Source organism: Coffea eugenioides, chromosome 2, assembly GCF_003713205.1.
Source record: "Coffea eugenioides isolate CCC68of chromosome 2, Ceug_1.0, whole genome shotgun sequence".
Taxonomy (NCBI): domain Eukaryota; kingdom Viridiplantae; phylum Streptophyta; class Magnoliopsida; order Gentianales; family Rubiaceae; genus Coffea; species Coffea eugenioides.
Genome location: NC_040036.1, coordinates 72,008,988 through 72,023,628, shown reverse-complemented (window position 1 = coordinate 72,023,628; position 14,641 = coordinate 72,008,988). Strand labels below are relative to the sequence as shown.

Below are 14,641 nucleotides of genomic sequence, written 5' to 3'. Positions count from 1 at the left end.
GTCGTCATTGATCAGAACAAAATTGATTTCACTAAATATTCGAGAATACATTATACGTGTGAGTTTGTTGATACCAATATATATATATATTTTTTTTGATAAAAGCAAATTTCATTAACAAATTGCTAGAAATCATCCAACACGATTTGATATACATCATTGCTCTAATGGACGATTAAACATGCATTAGAAATTACACGTCTGCAATTTAACAACTCAGATACAATTATTTTCACAATTGTTCTCTAATAAATAAATCTATGCATCTCTCTTTTGTACATGTTGCAATTTCCAAATTTACTAATCAACGATTTTAAATTCCAATAATGATGATAAGATCTGTCGAAATAGATTGAAGACCCAAAAATTTTCAAATTTGACAACCAAATCTAAAATAAATTTAGATCTATCAATAAAATGAGAGATAGATTGAAAGCTCCTATAAAAATAGAAAGTTATAAAATTTTAAAGAATTGTTATGTGAAAATAGTTTTCTTCTTTGTGTGCATTTTGCCCTTGTGTGTTTTAAGCGAATATAGAGAGTTGTAGCGGCGATCAATAAAGTCAATATCTACACATAACTGTATAGTTGATCGCAGAAGCAACAAAGTCGATATGTCCGAGTGGTTAAGGAGACAGACTTGAAATCTGTTGGGCTTCGCCCGCGCAGGTTCGAACCCTGCTGTCGACGCTTTATGTTTTTCCCTTTCCAATTTTTATCAGCAATTTACATTTCAATCATTTGCCAATCAACAAAGTCGATATGCCCTTTCCAATTTTTATCAGCAGTTAACATTTCCATCATTTGTTTATCAACAAAGTCGATATGTCCGAGTGGTTAAGGAGACAGACTTGAAATCTGTTGGGCTTCGCCCGCGCAGGTTCGAACCCTGCTGTCGACGCTTTGCGTTTTCCCCTTTCCAATTTTTATCAGCAGCTGACATTTCCTTCATTAAAACCAAGCAATTCCCATTTCTTTTCTTGAATTAAAAATTATTTACCATTCCCATTTTTTGCCCCAAACAACTGAGAATTAAATATGCTATATATCTCAATAACTAAATAAATCTGACTGGTTGAAAAATTTTAAAGCTAAGAACTAAATAATCAAGTAGAGATCAAACAAGAGAAGGGTTATGTTGGGACGATATAGTGAGAGGAATTATAAATAAGATATCTTGAGTTTAAAATTTCCTATCTAGGAACAAAAAAAGAGTAGAAATTGAACAATGACTTGGTCTAGCTCTATTCTTATTAGCCACAAATTCACCCAATTACAGGATCATGATTACGTGGTTCGGTTAACAACTTTATCTTCGAATTTTAACATGTATATATATGTGTGGGTATATAAATCTTATCTACTGCACAGGATGTGCATGAACTACCTATAAAGACCGTGTTAATGAAGGTTACAAACAAACCAAATTGCTCTAGATAAGTTGGCCACCAAAAAGGGTTACAAACAAACCAAATTGCTCTAGATAAGTTGGCCACCAAAAAGGATTAAAAATCGCTCTTGAACAATAGGTTGGGTGTTTAAACCCTTACATCTACATTCAAAAGAATCTCCCTTGACCATGATAATGAAGGTTGCAAAAAAATCAAATTGCTTTTGATAAATTGGCTACCAAGAAAGGATTTAAAATCCCCCTTATTCAATGAATTGGGTGTTTGAACCTCTACATCTACATTTAAAAGAATCCAGAGAATGTGCAATACTGCACTTAAAAAAAGAACACAGAGTGCAAGCTAGCGTATCCTAGATCTTTTAATAGGATATTCCTAATTATTCTTACATTTGATGGTAAGAGTTTTTTTTTTTTCTTAAAATGGGAAGAGTTGAACACAAGATCTTCTACTTATAATTCCTCCTCCCTTACCGTCCAACTCAATCCTTACCTTCGATGATAATTGGTAAGAGTAGGCATGGCCACGGTTCCAGAACCAACGGTTCTGGTCTTCAAAGAGGTAGAACCAGAACCAGAACCAAAACTGCATAGTTTTGATTTTGGTTCCTTATGATTTTGGTTTTGATTTCCGGTTCCGTATGGTTATATACAATTTTATTTAATTCCTTATCCTTACCAATTTTAATACGAATATAATAATATATTTAAATTTTCAAATAAAATGTAAAAAAATAAATACAAAATAAAGATCATATTTTAATTTTATTATTATTCTACAAAGTAAGAAGTAATAAATAGATAATATAAATTTTATGAAAAGTACATTACATTGTCAAATTAAAAAATACATTACACTATCAAATGGTTGTCATGTGTTGACTTTCTTGAGTTGGACAATCATCAATGTTGAAGATTCCATTTGAAGAAATATTGCAAAAAAATTGCTTGATTTTGAAGATGAGCTACTACCATCAAAACTTGTCATTTGATAGCAAATAAGCAAAAAAAAATTGTAAGTAATAATTTAATACTTACAAATTATAATGATAGATATTAGATAAATAGAAAGAATTAAATAATTAATAAAATATATAGAAAGTCCATAAAATTTAAACTTTCTTAAAACCTATTAAACACAACTAATTTTTTTTTTTGAATTATCTCACTACTTATATTAATTATTTTTAATTATTTTTAACGGTTCTGGAACCGACGGTTCTGATTCTGGTTCTATTTTTTAGAGAACCAGAACCGGAACCTTTATCCAAGATTCTACCACAGTTCTGGTTTCATGGTTTTGGTTCCGGTTCTAGTTCGATTCCAAATGATCTGGATCCCGGTTCCAAATGGAACCATGGCCATGCCTAGGTAAGAGTATATTTGATGGTAAGAGTATATTCCTAATCATTCTTTCATTTGATTATTTTTTTTAAAAAAAAAAAGTATATTTGACTGCTCAATAAAATTATACTAACGTCACATCCCTTTACGTTAAAAAAACAGGGAAAAAAATTCCTTTCTTCCTTTATCATTATTTGGAGCATTCTTTATTGTCGACTTTTATCATTTAATTAAGATGTCTCATTCAGTCCCTTTTGGATGTCTGTTATTTCCCTACAAGGCTCAATGATTTGTAGCTGTACAAGTCAAATGACGGCTAATGAGTACAACCCAAATTGAGTTTTTTAATTTCCTTCTTTAACAATTCAATCAGAATGATACAGCTGTTCTTCTAACAAGAAGCTCAAGCACCAATTTCAAAGTTTTTTTTTTTTTGGGCAGCCAGTTCAAAGTTAATACACCGTACGTAGCAAAATAACTCAATCATATGCCTATTGAAAAGACAAACTGTTTGTTTCAACAAATTAAAACACACTAGTATTACAAAGTAGATGTCTAAACCTACATTGAAAATGCAAAAGTTGATGTTTATATATCCATGCTCTACGACGTAGGCTACCCAAAACAATAAAAAGGACTAACCTTCAAGTTTCAAGAAAAGGGGATGAGGAGTCGATGAATGTTAATCATGCATCAAATAAGTCTAACTATTACTCTTATTTTTAGCTTTAATTAATGTTCTAAGGCAAAGTTGAGTTTCAGAAAACTTGAAAAAGGAAAAAACTACTAATTGTCTAATACATCACTAGACAAGTATATGATGACATTTTTGTTAAACGCCCCTCGCATTTGTTGGCAAAATAGATCCAATCTACAAGTTTTATTTATTTACTTATTTACTAGTTTTATTGGAGTCAGAATTTAGAAGTTGCGTTATTTGGAAGCTTGTGTTTTATTTGATAATTTCTTATACAAGTCATTTTTTTTTTGCTATTTTTTTTTTTTTTTTTTGCTAACTATTACATTTTTTTTAAACGCCCCTCGCATTTTTTTTGCTATTTTCATCTGTAAAGTTTTATTGTGGTATTATGTTTTTCATTGTTTGAGATTTCAATAATAGTATGAATTATTTATTTTCTTCCCTCCCACATATGAGCGTTTATTTTATCCTTCAATTTTATAACCCTGCACGTACTAATTATTATTAAAACTCTAAATTTGAGTTCTACAGTATTAAGCTAGCGTCTCCCCCACCCCCCCCCACCCCCCCCCAAAAGAAAAACAAAAAAAAGGATGAATACACATGTTAAAAAACCTATATGGTCTTGGGCAACTGCACCCGTTCATGCTGTACTATTTCTTTATGCGGTTGAGTAGGTCTTTGCAGGTCTGATGATTAATCGATGATTGCTTCTTAAGATGCTTAGTAATCCCATATTCAACTAGCTGCATTTGGGTGATTGGAACTCATATTATTGTAGGAAAGTGATATGTATTGCCATAATCCAATATTCATTCCCACAGCAACTTCTATTGAAACTGCCAAATTTACTTCAATTTTTTAAGGTACAAATTGTATGTGAACTTGACAAGGGAAAGTTTGGCATTTTTTGTGCAAATCTGTAATGGACACATTAACAGCTACTACTGTTATTTTATTGCAAAGCGAAAACCATTCCATGCATTACAACCAACAAAGAGAAAAGAAAGGAATGTTCTATACATCTTGTGAGGGAAATTATTAAATTAAACTCCATCTGTCATCAATAATTAAGGAATGCATTAGTAGTTGATACACCATATATATATATATATATATATATACACGTACTTCTTGAAACTTTGATGTAACCTTCATTGATCAATTTGATATCTAGAATTGCAATAATACTACTAATAGTTATCCATTATCTAAGGTAGCTTAGTTGTAGTTTTAATTGGTTTAATCCAGCAGCCAGGCTGAGAAGGAAAGAAAGACTGAAAGAGAAGGCTTCAAGTTGCATGTTATTTTGCCTAAGCTGTGTAACTCATGGAATTTCTAAATATAGGAATTACAGGAAGACAACTACACTGATTACTAGGACCATGATATTGATTTATTTTTTTTTAAAAAAAATTTTCTATTTCATTCTTTTTTTTTTTTTTTTGGTAATCTATTTCGTTCTTTTTTTATTCTTGGGAAAAACTAAATAAATATAAATCCCTTTCTCTCACACTCACAAACACGCACTGAAATCTGTGATTGATTAGGCCATTGCTATCATTTCCCAGACCTCAATCAGAGAGTGGAACTGCACAACACCCCAATCAATACATGACTTGGGCTCCAAGACCAAAATGCATGTCACCAAACATTCTTCTTTTTGGGTTCTGATTCTTCTGAATTTCTGATAGAACTTAGCAGAAAATAGAGTCTGAAGTTCTGATTTCTGAACAGATTTGGACATGCATGGCTTGTCTTCTTCTTCTTTTTCTTTTTTTTTTTTTTCCATTTTTGATGTGGTCCACATTCTCACTGCATTTCTTCACCTGATTGTCAGACAATGTTGCCTCCAGACATTCAAGTCATGATGGTGGCCATGGCGTCCATGGTGGTGGTGGTGGTGGTTTTGATGGTGGCTCACTTGCTCATGACATCTTAGAAAACCCTCCCCACCACCACCTTGGTTCGCCGGAATTTGCCACCCTTCAGCCCTTTCTTCCACCATCTCTTTCACTTCCTCTTCCCCAATCTGTCCTTCCTCCATTTCTTGAACATTTTCTTGAAATTTTTGCATGTTTTCTTCTTCTTGTACTGCTCTTTCCTCCACCTCCTCCTCCTCTTCCTCCTCCTCCTCCTCCTCTTCTTCTTCTTCTTCTTCAAAATCTTCATCTTCATTCTTGATGAGATGTAGTCTAAGCCTTCCATCTTCCCGAGAAGCACGCAAAATCTCCTGCCGGCCTATTTTCACTTCTTGAAGCTCTAACTTGCCGTCTTTCCTCACGGGGCGAAGGAAGAAAGTTGGCTTACCATCTTGATTCAAGGAAGATAATGGCGGTGGAAACTGCCTTGCCTCTCTTTTTACATGTTCTCTTTTCCATCTTGATCCAGCCATTGATTCTCTTCTCGAACACAACTCCTCAATGACATCTAAATTCTCAATTTGATCATCAACCCTTCTCTCATCTGAGCTCTCGAATCCTAGACTCTCTGTACAAGACATCAATCCATCTACACTCCCTCCAACAAAACCCATTCCACCAGGATCCCTCTTGGTTCTTGTTGCCAAAGTTGTACTAGTACCAAAAAGATTGGAGAAATGTGGTGTTTTCTCGATGGCATCAGGCGGTTGCTGGCCGTCGGAGGTAGTATTTTGGTGGTGGTGGTGCAAGAAGGATGGTAGGTCTACTGTTCCATTGTCATTGGTGTTTGAAGAGCCTAAGAAGTTGTGTACACTTTTCTTGCAAAAGGTAATCATTATAAAAGGTAGTATACTATCTAGTGCAATTGATGGGTAGTTTTAGGTAGGGAAGATTTGGTTAAATGAAATCATAAAGAAAGAAAAAAAATGGTGGCCAGCTATATATATAGTGGCAGCAATATAGAAGGGGGAGAGCAAGAAGAGGATGAGGGTATTAATAACGTCCTCACACCAAAGATAGGGGAAGTGAGAGAGAGAGAGAGAGTTGGGCAGGCGGTTGGGATGTCATGGGATGAGGCATTGAAATCTCTAAAGAAAAAGAAAGTGGTATTTTGTTTGGAGATATTAAATGACATTCAGGCACTGATTAGTTTAAGATTTTGAAGTAATTTGAGCATACGTGGCTTAACAAATCAATCTTTTAGAGAGAACGTTGAACGGCCGAGATCATGCTGAGTTGGTAACAGTTCAACTTGAATTATAAAATCAAGATAAAAGAATGAAATTTTTTATCTTTTAAATTTAGATTGGACGACTGAAATTCAGCTGAACTGATGTGACACAATCTAGACCGAGAATCAGCATCTTGTTTATTTACCTAATTTTAACCAATTATCTATATTATTTACTTGGTGTTTCAGTAATCCCAAGCTGTAATCCAAGATTAGCTCGGTGTTGTGGTGTAAATGTAACGGTGGAATGGGGCAGAAGGGCAGGTTTTGGGGAGGGTTGTTTTGTTGGGGGGGAGGGGGGAGTTCTGGGTATGGTGGGAAGAGTGCCAGCGAGACATATAGGAATGAGCTGGATGATGAGGAGAGGAATCGGCTTCCGGGTCCCACGTAGAAGATGGGATTAGACTCTGGGAGTTTGGCTTTCAGACTTGGATCGGCCTTTCCTCTTCCACGCTTCCATCCCATCCTCATCTTTTCTGTTTTTGTGTGCCTTCTTTGGCCCTTTTGGTGTGCTCAAATATCTACCTCCTCCTCTCCCGGATCGCACTGAAGATTAGTTGGGGCCTGTAAAGATTGACTCGAATACCTCTTGTGTTGAAAAAAAAAAAAAAAAGATCTCCATATACTAGTAGTATAATAGAAGGGCCTATTTTGCTATTAGTAAGTATTTTTTGAGGATAAGATTTATTTTCTTGTATTTTCCTTTTTTTTTTTTTGGTGATTCTTCTGAGACGATAGGGATGTGATTCAATCAAATTTGTGAAATCTTTTCTGATACGGGCATTCATTATATTTTCCTATCAATGATAATAGATTTTTCATAGCTCGCTGAAAAAAATAAAATGATACTTATTAATTTATGTCGAACATAAAACTCAAATATTTAGAAATCCTGAGTTCAAAACTACGCGTGAGGATTTACATATAATCTTATATATATATACTCTTTTAAACATACATGAATTTGAAGCAAATAATTTAATGTCATTACTTTGAGATGTAAATAAAATTTGAGTTGGTGACTCTAATGTATTTTCTTAATATATTTTGACACAAAATTTGAATGATTTTGGCTTGGTCATTTTTTGTGTGCTACTATTAATTAATTTGCAAATTGGAACATCATGAATCCGGGTAGAGGAGTAGTTGGTCAAAATGCGAGGCAGCTCTAACATCATGGCTTGTGAACTCACCGTCTAAGTCGTCTATTGTGCAAAAGCGCGTGGCAGTTTGATGGAATAAGACTTGGATCAAAACGGATTCAGCAATTCAGGGAAATGAATGATGATAAAGAATAAAGAAAAAAAAAAGTAACTATCTTTCATGTTTGTTCCTCATTTTAGCTACTATATATTTTACTTCTTATTTATTTATTTATTTATATATATATTTTTTATAAAAAAAAAAGAGGATCGTGTTCCTTACTTACCTCCCTTGATTACTTAATCCATGACCTATTGTTTACAGGTGAAGCATTGCTCAGCTATAAGGAGCGCGACTTGATTTGGTTGCTCTCTTAATGATATATTGTTGGTGAAAACCTTATTTTGAAAAGAGAATCAATTTTAAGAAAATTCTATAACAGTATTGCTAAAACGGTCTGTCTAATGGGTGTCCGTTAAAATATATTTCAAGTGTTATATTTTTAAAAATATAAGGATAATTAGGGAAAGTAAATAAATATAAGGGAGTTTAGGCAAGATTAAATAGGGAAAGTATATAAATGTAAGGGAGGATAATAATTATTAGTATGTGTATATATATGATTGGTTAGGCGAATACTGGGTGTATTAACGGGTGTCCGTAGGAAAAACCCTTGTTAAAATAACACAACTGATGTTGCTTATTCTAAAAACGTATTGCTAAATAACACAACTGACATTGTTAGATTTTTATAGACAATCTGGGGGCATGAAATTTATTATCTCATCTTACATATTTACACTTTAGTGAAGTAGTTTTCATCCCCTTGTTAATTATAATTATGAGTATGTTTGGACTGATGATTATGAAATTTTTTTGGAAAATAATATCTGTGTTTGGATAGGAGATTATTTGAAATATTATTTGGAATAATTATTGTAATACTTTTTGTGATGTGATGTATGCGAGATGAAAAGGTAATTGAAAAGATAAAAAGGTATATTGGAAATTGTAATGGTGATATAAGCAAATAAATTTGGGCAAATAATTCCCTGTCCAATTCGTTTAGATATGATGCATGTGAGATAAAATGGTTATTTAAAAAATAAAATGATATTTAAAAAATGTGTTTATTAAGCAGTGAAAAATTTTTCTGAGAAAAAAAATCTTAATCTAAATAGGATTTCAAAATCTTTTGTTTTTCTAGATAGATCCCCAACTACCCATAGTTTCATTTAGTGGTCAATCTTGAGGAGCTCAGAAACGGTGTAGCAGCAATAGAACAGCATCTTCTTGTTGTATTGACCCTGTACCTTGCATGGCTCCCCTTTTCAGAGCAGGCTGGGCGCCATTTTTAATTGATTTTGACCTATCCTTGACGCAAAAAGCATATTCTGGGAACCTGCAAAAATTATAAGGAGAAGCATCTTAGATTTTTCCATTTGTGCGGTGGAAAAGCTTGTTGTTTGTTCCTGCTGCTCCCCGGCCCAAAGTTTTCTTTTCCATCGATCACACATTTCTGAGATATTTTAGAAAAGAGAATGGCTAACCAGTGAAGTTAGTAGCATTCTTTGTGGCAGTAAGATCAAAAAGGAAAAAGACGATAAGAATTATAATTTATTGCTATCAAAAATAAAAAAGGATAGATGAAGATAGTTTTAATTAAATTTCTTTTTCTTATATTAGTTGCTTTTTTTTTTTCATTTAATGGAGAAACAATGGTACAAGGGGCTCTATTGCAAATTCTAACGATCTTGTTTGGAAAGCTATTTTTGCCCCAAAAAAATATTTACATTTTTCGTAAACATATTTTTTAATTATTTTTTTATCTTATATATATTAAATTGTTACAGTACATGTTTCTATAAAAATTTTAGAAAATAGTAATCCGAACGGGAATTTGTTTTTTCTTTCTTCCTTTTCTAGACAAATTCTTAGGAAGCATTTGAATCAATTTGGATATCCTCATGAAATTGCTTCCACAATTTTGGATTAATTGTGTAAGCAACTTTCATGACAGTGATTCCTCCTGTTGCCATGTTTTACACGTTCCGATTCCAAAGTTGAAGCTGAAAAACTTGTCTCATCGTTTTGACTGTATCAGAGTAAAAAAGGGAGCACATGGCAACATTGTCTCATCGTCCGACTGTATCAACGTTGTGCTATGGCCGTTCGTGACAAAGGTTGCGACATTGACCTGACAAATTATCTCAGAAAAAAACAAAACTCATTGTTAAGTACAAAAATCTATTTTTTTTTTCATTTCATCCTATCTTGCAACGTTCTCGTTATTTTTTAGAGGGTTCATTAGAAGATATATCCTGATTCTCAATTTATTTCTTAATTGTTTTTCTTAATTTTTTGTCACTTAAATCCCCTCTGAGACAAAACTATCCCTTCTATCGTTTGGATTTTATAATTTTTTATTTCTTTTTTTTTCCTTTCCCTTTTGTTTTTCTTTTCTATTTTTTTTTTCTCTTTCTTCTTCCTTTTCTACTCCTTCCTCTTCGCACCTAAAGGTTCATCTCCAGAGACAGAGTCCAAGTTATTTTTGTTTTTAGAAAATGAAAAGCAAAGGAGATTCACAATTTTTTGCGATCACATAGCAGTTAAAATTATTTTAATTTTGGTTCTCAGCTGTTGCAAAATGAAGATACACATTTTATTTGAACTCTCAAAGCTCCAAAACAGTTTTCTGATTCAATTCATATATAGAGAGAGAGAGGGATACTTTTGTCTTACAAAGAATTAAGTGATACAAAGAAAGAAAGGTAAGGTGTAAAGTGAGTATCAGTAGTATATATTTTAGAGGATTAATTGTAAATTTGTAATTAGTCCTTTTTCATAAAATACTTGTGCTTATCGGACCACGGGTAGGAACGGTTGCAAACTGTTCTTAGCGGTTTTGTGCATTTTATACATCGCATAAGTTTGTTTGCACACGGCGTAACTTTGTTTGCATAACGTGTAACTTTAGAACAATTTTGTGGGCCCTACACATATTGTTAAAAATGATGTACAAAAAATAATCTGGAACGTATAATTTTTTTGGACCAAATCCTGACGGTGAACTGTTCAGGACGGTCCTTCTGATGACCGTCCCTGCCCCGTCTCCATACTTATCAATCATGATAATTTTCCATGCTGGTAAGTTAATAAAATGTAAGAATTTTTAAAGAATCTCATGCACTTTATCCATACTTTTCTTAACAAACTAGGACCAGCCTCCATGAAATAATCAAAACCGAACTCATTTGTTTCCACATTCCTGTCTTTTGTCATCATTGGTCATGTCTTTGGAAAAAAAAAAACTCGTACATTAAATCGAAGTGGGCAAAACTCCTTTTCATATGTCATCGTTGAAATTTGTTTTTCTGCAAATCAATCCTTATACACAATAAAACTAACATCTCTTCTTTTCCTCTTCCTCAATTTCTGCTTTAATTCTGCAAAAACACACATGAGCTAGATCACTTTTATTTATTTTTTTTAAAAAAGGGTAAAAGATTACTTAGTGCTAACAATAAGATTTAGAGCTCTTGAATTCAAGTTTCACAATTTGTGAGTTTATTATGTATATACATCAACGTTATATATTGTTGCCAGTAATAATAAACAAGCCCTGGAATTCTTTCTATAAATTATACACTTACAAAGAGGGTAGTGACTAATTGGATGGAAACTTTCTTATTTTGCACGGGTAGGCAAATCAGCATATCCAATACCTCTACGAATAGTAGGAAAGATAGTGAACAAAAAGCTTGAGAAAATCCCAGCTCCCAATGGCAAATTCATGAACAAAGCATCCATATTTGATCCTGCTTCCGGAAAGAAGCAATTTTGAACATCAGTATCACTCAGAGCAAAGATCAAGAAAACAAGAAGTGACACAAATGCATGGACAAAGTCTATCCAACGAATTCTATACTCGGACAATTCCTTCATGTCTTCTCCCTCTGATTTCTCATCATGATCACGACATTCATTGTTGAAAACGTACAAGCCCTTGAAAGTTGCAATCCCATAGTACAACTTCCCGTCATGTTTATCAAAGAAGCTATCAGTAAATGAGGAAAAAAAGCAGATAACCGTGGAGAATCCGATAAGAAATGCAGTGAGATACTTGTTGGAAGGTTGGCATCTTCCTTTGTTGGAAAATGAAGGGGTGAGAGTTCGAAATGCTAGGACTGTTCCTGTTGGCAGAAGGTTTGCAAGATTGGCGGCTGTGGCTAAGGTTTTGTGCACCGGATGTTGTATTGAATTACAATATGGTTTTCCATTTGGTGTTGAATCATTTGCATGGGATTGTTGTTGCTGTTCTAGACATGGTTGAAGATCCATTGATGAGAAGAAGAAGGAAATTAACAGGGATTTGTGTTTGATTATTGATTGGGATTAGTTATGTTTGTTATGCATGTGATGCTGGTTTATAAGCAATATTAGGAAGGAAGGTGGGGAGATTTTGGCAGGACGTACGTGACAAACTTAAAGATGTACACATTCAACATGTGATATAAAGGTGCTTTAGCAGAAAATGATTTTGCACAAGTTGTCCAACATACTAGTTTGTGTAATAGAAGCAACATGAAGTTTTGTTTTGTGGATTAGTTTCGGGTGGAAACGAAGAATCTAATCATAATTGTATGAAATATTGGAATGCATTTTTTTTCTCATTTAAGTTTTAATACATAGGAAAGTCTCACAATATATAGATTCTAGTATCTAAGATGATTTCACTATAATGTAAAGAAGACTAGCAGCTCACGGTTTACAATGCCAGAAAATGAGATTTCGAAAGTACCCTTCTTAGACCTTTAAAGCAATCACATCCCTTTTTCCCTGCCCACATGACCTTGAGTGTAGTAGTATTTATAAAATTCCAATAAGGGTAGAAATATTTTATATAGGGTTTTTCTAATGAGTGCTCTTAGATCACCCGTTAACACACACACCTATCATTCATCTAACTTACCATATATATACATATACTAATAATTATTATCCGAGTTTGTATTTATATATTTTTCTTATTTAATCTTGACTACCCTTCCTTACATTTATTTACTTTCCCTAATTAATCTTATATTTCCAAAAATATAGCTCCTGAAATATATTTTAATGGGTGCCCTGGACAGACTGTTTTAAATAAATGATTTTTAAAATTGAGTGCAAACATAGTTGTCCAAGAATTATGAAATTACTTCTATTTTTCAAATATTCATCATCTATTATTGTTTACTTGTAATAAAGTGGAAATTAGATTAGACTCATCGAGGCTCCCATTTTTAACTGGAAGCTCGTGTGTAGTTGAAATTCCTATTATTGCTAAATTAAGGACGCTAAATGAAAACTTATTTTGGAGCATGCTCAGAAAATTGTTTTCAAAAACAAAAATTGTTTTCACAACGAGTATGAATTTTTAACTCAATGCTATGGATTTAATTAGTTTCTTTTGGTCAAACCTAGACTTAATTAGTTAGTATGGTCACAAGACTCACAAGTTATTAAAGCTTGATTTTTGGTTAATTTATCATTTCACAAGTTTTTCTCAAAATAGTTCAAATCTTGCAAATAGTACTTGTAAATTTTGTTTTTCCCTTTTTTTTTTTTTTAAAGTACATGTTATATCTTAGGGGAAAGCACGGGGCAGTGAGGCAACTAAAAAGAAACATGGATTGGATTTAAAACCTTGTGGCTCCTAAAGTAGCAGAGCGGTCCATGGACTACGTGACGCCGACCCAAACTTCTTCCAAATTGATCCAAAATGTCACACAAGATGTCTTTTAACAAATTGATCCAAAAAAGAAAAGTCTTATTCTAGAATTTGGCCCAATAATCCAAAATCATAGCACGTGATATTTTTGTTGGAGAATGTTAATGACGCCCAATTTTTTTTTTTTTTAATTCACACTCCCCCTACCATTTTTTTCTTTCCTATTTCTTTTTTTTTTAATGTCCATATACTACTGACGCAAATGATTTTTTGTCCCATTTTCTATTCCAGCATCTATTAAATCGCCACATATCATTCAAAAACAAACAATTCTAGAGAAAAATAAATGTTGCAACTCATTTCTCATGCAAACACATCCTTTTAATAATTTTTTCTTCAACAAGAAAATTAACCTTGAAAAATAATTCTGTAATAGAATATATTGATAAATTAATCAAGCAAGATGTACATCTTGATCAAAATCAACAATTTTCTAAAAATTTTAAATTTTTTTATTAAAACGAGAATTCCTACTAAAGTCTACACATGAAGGTATGCACTATGAAAATGTTTAGGGTTTGTGCATTTTTGTGCTTCAAGTGGGTTGGATATTTCATTATTATTTTTCTATTCTTCAAAGATATGCATATTTTCTTCTTCTTTTTTTTAATGGTATAAACATGAAATCACTAAGAGTAAATCGTGAAGGGGCAATAATTTATAAAGGGCATGATCTCTTGATACAGTGAGGTTAATCCACCAGCATAATCTCTTGATTAAAAAGAAAATTATAATAGGATCATGAATAACCAAAAAAAGGAGCAGTGTATCCTTAACATTCCCGGATCTTGTATTTCTGCAGACATAAATAATTTGCTAACAATCAAGTCCAAGAATGTTATTTGTAGCAATTATCTGAATCATAAAAACCAAGAATTTGACGCAAAAAAGTATCAAAGAAGGCAATACTTTGAGATTTTTTGAGATATTGGTTCAACCAAAATAGTTTTCTTCTTTTTGAGTGTACATTTTCGTGTGCGTTTGGACAGGAGTTTATTTGAAATAATTACTAATAACACTTTTTGTGATGTGATGTATTTGTGATAAAAAGATAGTTCAAAAGATTTTAAAAAAAATGTATTAAAAAATATGTTTATGATGCAAATAAGTAATTTTCTG

At 32.9% G+C, this 14,641-nt stretch overlaps 2 protein-coding genes and 2 non-coding genes across 4 annotated transcripts; 2 read left to right on the top strand and 2 right to left on the bottom strand.

Annotated features, from left to right (window-relative positions):
• Nucleotides 1-609: 609 nt before the first annotated feature.
• On the top strand, nucleotides 610-691 carry TRNAS-UGA. Its single transcript has one exon. It is a non-coding gene; the product is annotated as a tRNA-Ser (tRNA).
• A 129-nt stretch (nucleotides 692-820) lies between these two features.
• Nucleotides 821-902, top strand: TRNAS-UGA. The gene has a single exon. It is a non-coding gene; the product is annotated as a tRNA-Ser (tRNA).
• Nucleotides 903-4,731: 3,829 nt separating this feature from the next.
• LOC113762452 (protein FANTASTIC FOUR 1) lies at nucleotides 4,732-6,296 on the bottom strand. The gene has a single exon (XM_027305907.1). The coding sequence runs from the start codon at nucleotides 6,209-6,211 to the stop codon at nucleotides 5,279-5,281; it is 933 nt and encodes a 310-aa protein (XP_027161708.1). The 5' UTR covers nucleotides 6,212-6,296; the 3' UTR covers nucleotides 4,732-5,278.
• A 5,083-nt stretch (nucleotides 6,297-11,379) lies between these two features.
• LOC113760200 (protein DMP10) lies at nucleotides 11,380-12,090 on the bottom strand. Its single transcript, XM_027302765.1, has one exon. The coding sequence runs from the start codon at nucleotides 12,088-12,090 to the stop codon at nucleotides 11,437-11,439; it is 654 nt and encodes a 217-aa protein (XP_027158566.1). The 3' UTR covers nucleotides 11,380-11,436.
• Between the last annotated feature and the right edge of the window lie 2,551 nt (nucleotides 12,091-14,641).

What these genes read in the sequence shown, in the direction of transcription:
- LOC113762452 (XM_027305907.1), bottom strand. Translation starts at nt 6,211, where the DNA reads ATGATTACCTTTTGCAAGAAAAGTGTACACAACTTCTTAGGCTCTTCA.
- LOC113760200 (XM_027302765.1), bottom strand. Translation starts at nt 12,090, where the DNA reads ATGGATCTTCAACCATGTCTAGAACAGCAACAACAATCCCATGCAAAT.